The 7,478-nt window shown below is 63.3% G+C and overlaps 1 protein-coding gene across 2 annotated transcripts; it reads right to left on the reverse strand.

Annotated features, from left to right (window-relative positions):
• Positions 1 to 519: 519 nt before the first annotated feature.
• THY1 (Thy-1 cell surface antigen) lies at positions 520 to 5,269 on the reverse strand. 2 transcript variants are annotated; one of them, XM_004604756.2, is made up of 4 exons: positions 5,170 to 5,269; positions 2,415 to 2,475; positions 1,770 to 2,102; positions 520 to 1,474 (listed from the first exon to the last, which is right to left on the reverse strand). In XM_004604756.2, the coding sequence occupies exons 2-4, from the start codon at positions 2,449 to 2,451 to the stop codon at positions 1,365 to 1,367; spliced, it is 480 nt and encodes a 159-aa protein (XP_004604813.1). In that variant the 5' UTR covers positions 2,452 to 2,475; positions 5,170 to 5,269; the 3' UTR covers positions 520 to 1,364. The 2 variants fall into 2 exon arrangements, with proteins under 2 accessions (XP_004604813.1, XP_054989244.1); XM_055133269.1 differs by lacking the exon at positions 5,170 to 5,269 and adding an exon at positions 4,095 to 4,119.
• Positions 5,270 to 7,478: the final 2,209 nt, after the last annotated feature.

Here is a 7,478-nt window from a genome sequence, read left to right on the forward strand (position 1 = left end):
TCCCAGCAGGTAGGATGGGCGGTGGCGGGGAGGGGGGCTGTGTCCCCCAAGCTGGCTGTGCAGGGTGGGTGGGCCTCTCGGCGCGCTCTCAGGCTACCAGTAAGGCCCAGGCAATAGGAGAGCTGCCCAGAGGCGGAGCCTATGGAGGGAGTGCCCGTCCCGTGCCAGCAGTGCTCCCGGCAGCCGTCCCAGCTAAATATCACATGAGTCAGCGCCACCCCCGGCTCCTGGCAGGATGGCCTCAACCTCCCTCCAGTCCCACGGGGGGCCTGGGTGACGCGGACAACCCCCCCCCCCCACCGCTTCCTGGGGGCTCTGTGCCCTGTGGTGTTCTTGCATCCGGGTGAGATGGGGGGGATTCTGGCAAACCCCTGCAGGGCTGGAGAAAAGCACAGGTGCGTGCCGCAAGGTGGCGCTCTGCCCGAGCACGGTCCTGCACCAGTCGCTGAGATGCCCCCCAAAGTGCTGCTCCCCGGGGCTGGGGGTGCAGAAGGGCGCCGCAGAGCAGAGGGACTGGGCCAGACTCCAGGGGGTTTATTATGTACTTTGCTCTTTCCTCCACGAGATGCCGAAGCCGGGGTTGCACCGTATGGTCACGAGGCGGGGTGCAGGGTGTCGGGGAGCCGGTTCCTGGGGGGGTCTCTTCCTGGCCTGCCTCAGGCCCCCCAGAGATCCCTGAGAAGGCAGGCGGTGGGCCAGGCAGGCGGCACGCTGAGGGCGAATCAGGCTGGGGGGCAGCCTCCATCTGGGCTCCAGGGGTGTTGGGGTTCGGGCCCCCTGGAGGGGAACTCGTCCTTGGCGGCCCTGGAGTGGGGGCTGTGACAGCAGCCTCCCACCTGTTTCATTAAAGGAGAGCTCCACCCCACGCTCTGAGGTTGAGGTTGGGGTGACGGGGGGCGCACCCACGACCCTGAGGTTCCTCTGTAGGGAGGGAGGACGGTCTCTCCCGAAGCCCGTCGTCCCCTGCTGGCACAGACCTTTGCTGCAGGTTTCCCGGGGAGCAGCTCTGCCTCGGAGGGCTCCGCCAGGCCCTCCCAGCCTCACCCCCTTCTCCTCTCTGGGGTGCTCCTGGACCTCCAGTTCCAGTGAACTCCACTCTGCTCCTGCCCTCACATCCCTTTCCCCAACTCTAGAGAAAAGGTGGGACCCAGCTCAGTGAACCCCCAGGCCCGGCTCGGGGACGGAATGTCAAGAGACAGTGGGGAGACAGCAGGGGTAGAGGGTCTATGGGGGGTGGGAGGAGGGCATGCAGCACTGGGATCCCACATGAGGGGCTCCCTGTGAATTTGGGGAGGGGTGAGCCTACTCAGAAGGGCTCTGTGCGTGGGGCGGGGGGGGGCGGCGGCGCTGTGGGGGGCTGCCCATCACAGGGAGATGGCGCCCACAGCCTGCAGGGGCAGGGCCAGCAGCAGCAGCAGCGCCCATGAGGGGCTTTGGGCCAGCAGGCTGATGCCCTTACACTTGACCAGCTTGTCTGTGGAGAGAGAAGAGGGGACGGGTCTCAGGGCTGAGGGGGACACCCACCGTCCCCTCCCAGGGCCCCGGACCCCAGGAAATGCATCCCAAGAGAACCAACAGTCTGGAGCAGGTGACAGGAAGCAATACTCCTGGTGCCCAGCTTGGGGGGTGATGGGGGACTGGAGGCCCAGAGTCATGGGGGACCCCATTCTGTCTCCTGCGTGGCCCCCCTCTCCCCACCGCAGGGAGGTGGCTCCATGGAGGCCCGGGAGGGGGAGGGGCTGCGGGGCCGGGCGGGGCCCTCGGCTCACCCCGGTACACGGAGATGTTCATGTTGGAGACGCTGGGCTGGCCCGAGACGCGCAGCTCGCACGTGTAGGTGCCCTCGTCCTTGTTGGTGAAGCCGTGCAGGTAGAGCACCTTGATGTTGTACTTGGAGCTGACGTTGGTGCGGGTGCGGTAGGCGTGCTCCACCACGCCGATGTTGCCTGACAGCACGTGCTTCTTGGTCTCCCGCGTCAGGCTGAACTCGTACAGGATGGGCAGGGCGCTGGCGTTTTCATGGCGGCAGTCCAGGCGCAGGCTCTGGTTCACCAGGCAGGCCGTCAGGCTGCTCACCTTCTGCCCGCACGCCACCTGCAAGACTGGCACCGCCGGTGCCCTTCCAGGTTGAGGGGGGGCTCCTCCCCTGCAGCCTGCCCAGCCAGGGGCCTCCGTCCACATCAGTGGTGAGGCTTCTGGCCAGGGAGAGCCCCGGGTCCACTCTCTGCGCTCCTCCCCGCCCCGGAGGGCCGTCCCCGCCTCCCCACCGAAGTCCCAGTCCCGACCTCCCCCCGATCCCATCTCTAGGAGATCTGAGGGGCTGGGTTGGGTTCTGAGGTCCCACTGGGAAGGGCTTCCATGGTTTTGGGTAGGCATGATGGCTCAGGAATCCCCGCCCTGACCCTGCCCAGTACCTGCCAACAGGAGCACGGTGGCAATGGTGGGGTTCATGGTGCCGAGAGCTCAGTCCAGGACCTGAGGGGACACGGGGTGGGAATCAGCCAAGAGTTGGGGCAGGTGGCCCATACTCGGGGCCAGAGCTGGGCCTTGGGCGGAAGCTGCGACAACCATGGCAGACTCCTTTTCTCTCCTCCATCCACCTGGCCTCCCTACCCCTGGCCGCCCCCAGCCCCTTCTCTGTTTGTCTCTTAGGCCTGCGTGAGCTCAAGCAGGCTTTGCTGCTGATTCACTGATCTCAGAGGACGACACCCCCATGCCTGTCTGCGGGGCAGCAGGCACACGGTGACTGTCCTCTCTGGCGGTCGAGGACCAAGTGCTCCGCTGCTCCATTCTAACCCTGGCCACGTGCTGCTTCCCAACCATCCACATCTGCACGCATTTCTGGTGCCATTCCACCCAGGCGGGCAGGTTGGCTCAATGGTGTTCGCATGGTGATGCAGCATCATACAGCGGCCCTTTTCGGCCGCTCACAGGCCGTCGAGATGACAGGACACTGCCATCGGTTTGCTGTGGGGGCCAGCGAAAGGACAGGGAATCCACCGCCTTTCATGGTGCACTTGGCCAGTGCGTGGCCTCTGGATGCAGTCTGAGAGCCGGGTGACTTGCACCAGGAAGGCCGATGTGGACAGAGACGTGGCGCACACACTGTGCCACCAGCTTCCCAGGTACTAGTTTCCCGTGGCACAGACAGAATTCAGGTCTGCAGAGATGCTGTGTATGTGCCCTGCCATGCGGGCTCTCTCCTGGGCCCCCACCAGTCATTCTTTGTCTTTTTTGGGTTTTTGGGTCACACCTGGTGATGTTTTGGGCTTACTTCTGGCTCTGAGCTCAGGGATTACTCCTGGTGGGCCTCGAGAGACCATATACGGTGCCAGGAATCGAACCAGGGTTGGCTGTGTGCTCAGGACCTCACATATCCCTAACCCCGTTCTCGACCATTTGCTAGGGTTAGACTCTCACAGCCTTGCTGAACCCATCTCCACAACCCCACCTCCCCACCCATTGCAGGCCCAGAGGGATGAGACGGTGAGGAAGGCATTTTCCTTTTACATGACCAACCCCAGTTCCATCCCAGACACCCCATAGGGTCCCAAAGCCCACCAGGGGTGATCCCTGAGCACAGAGCCAGGAGTAAGCCCTTGTGTGCCACCAGGTGTGACCCCCAAACCAAAACCAACCAACAAATAAAAATGCAAAACCCTCCCCATTGAGAGGCTGCCAGTTTTTTTGTGCCAACAGTCCTGGGGACTCGCAGCTGCTCCCAAGGCACAGGGTGAATGACTCCATGGCGGGAGATCCAGAACGCGCAGGACCGTCTGGGGGGTGTTAAGGCAAAACAGCCACTGGCACGAGTGCTGTGCACCCCTGAGACATATGACCTTCCGGTCCCTCCACCCCGGTGGCTGTGTGGCTCAAGTGCTCCCAGAGGGGACTGAACTTGGCGTTCTGTGCTGGGGTTCCTGGGTGTGTGTGAGGGGAAGCCAGAGCGCTCGGGTTTCAGAAACGCTCGCACTGCACCGAAACTGGGATGCTCCGCGATTGGTTCCCAGGCCCGCAGATTTCCAGCCCGGCTTCTGTAGTCTCCTGCCTCAGCGATCTGCTGATAGGGTTTTGCGCTCTCAGCCTCAACTCACCCCTCCTCTTGGCCAGGCGACCCCGGAGCAGGTAGTCCGGCCGGCCGGGCAGCGGAGCCGGCTAGAGAGCGGCCCGGGGGTGGGTGCGGACGCCGAGCGGTGCGCGCTGGGCGGTGCGCGCGGGTGTGTGCCCAGGTGCGCAGGGCGCGCCGCCAGCGTCCAGGGTCCCTGGCGCTCAGCCCTGCCGCGGGGTGCGGCCACTCAGCATCCCGGCCCAGGGCCCTGGCGAGAGAGGGGCCTGCAGGTGCCGGGGGTGGGGGGTGGGGGAGAAACTGGGGAGCGAGGGGGTCGGCCTCAGACACTGATTCGCGGTAGCACGGTTGAGGAGGAGGGGCGCGAGGTGGGGAGGTGGGAGGGGAAGGAGGAAGCGGGGTCTGGAACGAGGGAGCGGGGAGGCCCAGGTGAAGCTGGCAGAGCTGGTGGGAGAGGCGCCGCCCGCCTTCATCTCCTCTACCTCGAGTGCTCGCAGCGTAGACCCCGGGCTCTGCCTCCCTCTCCGGCGACCGTTAGCCTGGCCCCACCCTTATTCCAGATCCCGGCGGAGCAGCCCCCGCTTCCCCAGTGCCCCCCCGCCCCCCCCCCCGGCCGCGCCCGCCCTCCACCCGGTGCCCGCCGGCAGCACTGCGGTTTCCCCATGGTCTGCCGGCTCGGTTCGGTTCGCGGGCGCCCGGGTCACGGGGCAGCGTCGTCCCTCCAGTGCGCTGCGCTCCTTCCCTCCCCACCTCCCCCGCTTTGGTGAGCTGGGACTCCGGGGTGCAGAGCAAACCCCCCCTCCCCCAGGCTGTCCTGGCTGCCCCCTTTTCTCCAGCACCCCAGCCCCAGACTCTCGTGCCCCGCACCCCATGCCGCCCCCCCCGCCCCCCCCAGTTCTAAAGGCGGGGTGCGGCGCTGCCCTTGGCCTGCAGCTCGGGCGTCCCGCTTCCACCCTTGCCAAGAGGCGAACCCTCAGCCGGCGCAGCGCAGCTCCTTCCCCGCGCCCTGCACGGGTCGCCCGAAGCCTCGGGGTGGGAGCGCTCGCACGGGACCCTGGGGGTGGGGGTGCTCATCCCAGCGCCCCGCGTCCCCCAGCTCCCACCTGGGTTTCTCCGCTGCTGCAGCCCGGTCCGGACGCGCTCCAGCCGCCACCAGCTGCACCCCGCCCGGCGCCCGCAGTTTTCACCCGGGGTGGGGGGAGAGGAGGAGCGGGGAGGGGCGGAGCCAATCACTGAGAGAGGGGAGCGAGCACTCGGGGCGGCGGGCTGGGGTTGGTGCGGAAGAGTGGCCCGCAGCCGCAGAAATGGGGCCTCCCCCTGCAACTGGCAGGCACTGGCTGGATGTGAATCGGGGTGGGGACCCTGCTTTCCTCAGAGCAACCCCCCGCAACGATCGCTGGGCTTTAAGGCCTTAACCGTTTCTCCTTAGTCTGGGAAACCAAGCCTGGGAAAACCCAGAGCAAAGGAGGGAGAGGCACATTCTCCCCCATCCCTCGTTTCCGGGTTGGAACCCACCTCCCCACCGTGCGTTCAGGGAGAGGGCCTGGAGTTGGAATGTTCAGGGGCTTCCCTAAGAAAGATGTTGGGTGCGGTTTTGTATTTGAGCAGCCCTTTGCAAGCAAGGCAAGGCTGGCCCCCCATCTCCCAGGTCCTGGCCCTGCTCTGTCCATGGCTGACCTGGGACAGGCCATCGGTCGGATTTCTGCTCGGATTTCTGCTGGCCCTGCAGCTCCTGGCACCTCCCTGTGGTGCAGAGCTGGAAGGTTCTCAATTTCACACCTCCTCCTGCCCCCTTTCCCTCCCCCACCTGAGGTCTGTCTGGCCTGAGGCCCTGGACAGCGGGCCCTTCTGTGTCCATGGAGGTGCGGGGCATGTGGCATCCTCACCCCTTGACGCCCCCAACAATCTATCAGCCCTGTCTTTTCCCACTGCCCAGTCCAGCCTGGCTAGTAGTGAGAGAGGTCATTGGGGTGTTGGGGGATGGTGTGGAACCCCACATCTCAGGGCTGCCACTTTAGTGCTGGCTTCCAGCTCACTGTGGGAAGATGGGGTCTGTGGGACCATGGGACCGTGGGAAAGGGAGGTGGCACAAACGGGGAGGGACTGGTTACAAGGATTTGACCCCCAGGGCACCCACCAGGTCACTAGAATCCTGGGCTTTTTCATTTTTCTTGTGACCAGCCGGTGATGGGGACTGGGCTCCCGACCCACAGGTGAGGCGAGCTTTTTGCACAGAACTTGATTTCATTGATTTGCGTTCTCATGGCCTCTTTGTGAATTCTGGCCGCTGCATCCTGTGGGCTGCGTGCTGCTGTCTGCCGGCCCAGCCTCCTCCTATTTCTTCATAGAAGTCAGCCCTGGCACCTTCTCTGCAGTTTCCATTACTGTGCTGGCACTATCGGAAGGTCTTCCCTGGGCCAGCAAGTGGGCCGCTCCTACCCCCACTCCCCTGTGGGGCGTTGGTGGCCTCCTGACTCCAGTGATTTGTCCAGTAGCATGGCCATTAGAGGAAATGTGACACTGACTATTCGTGGCTTTCCACTTGGCATGAAAACATTTCTGGAAAAGTTTTAGTGGGGGCTGTGGAGGGGCTTCTAGGCCACACTGGCAGTGCATAGATGGTGGCGGGGGCGGGGGGCAGGGGGCAGGCAGTCTGTCACTCATGGTGTCAGCGGACCTTATGCAGAGCCAGAGATCAAGTAGGTTGGGCTGCACGTGAGGCCTTAACCCCTGTACTGTTTTCCCATCCTGTATTAAAACATTTCTGATGAGAAACTTTCCAAGGAAGCAACCAGAAGGGGATCAACTGAAAAGGGGTCAACCGGAAGTGGGGGCAGAGCATATGTTTGGGGTTCCTTAAGGGATGCTCCCTGAGGGTGTCAGTGCCCACACACAGCCAGACTTCTCCTCCTGATTAAAGGACAGATCCTTGGGTGGTCGCACACACTCAATCAACATGACTTTCAGAAGGAAAGTTGGTGGGAATAGTGGAGGGTGAAGGTCTTATCCCAGCACTGTCCAGATGATGACAAAGTGGCTTGTCTCCTGACTCAGTGGACGCAGGCAGTCCGCCAGGGACCCATGGAGATAGAGTTGTGGCATTGAGATGGGGGAATCTGCCCAGGTGGCCAGCAGGGACAGCCATCAGGTTCCTGGTGGGCTGCTCTGAGCTGGACAAGGTATCTCCCTGAGGTCCATTTTTATTGTTCGTTGGCATCATCATGTCTCAGCCTTCTGCTCTTTTTGCTCTGTCATCATCATCAGCATTTGTTTTATCACCTGATCATCCGCAACTTCGGGGTTCAAAACCTACTTTCCCTAAGTCTGTTTCGAGACAGTATCTGGGGGAAATGTGTTCCGGATAAATCTGGTTTCCTCTATGAGCCAGGTTTGACTTCAGCAATGGGGTGAA

Source organism: Sorex araneus, chromosome 3 (genome assembly GCF_027595985.1).
Source record: "Sorex araneus isolate mSorAra2 chromosome 3, mSorAra2.pri, whole genome shotgun sequence".
Classification (NCBI taxonomy): Eukaryota; Metazoa; Chordata; class Mammalia; order Eulipotyphla; family Soricidae; genus Sorex; species Sorex araneus.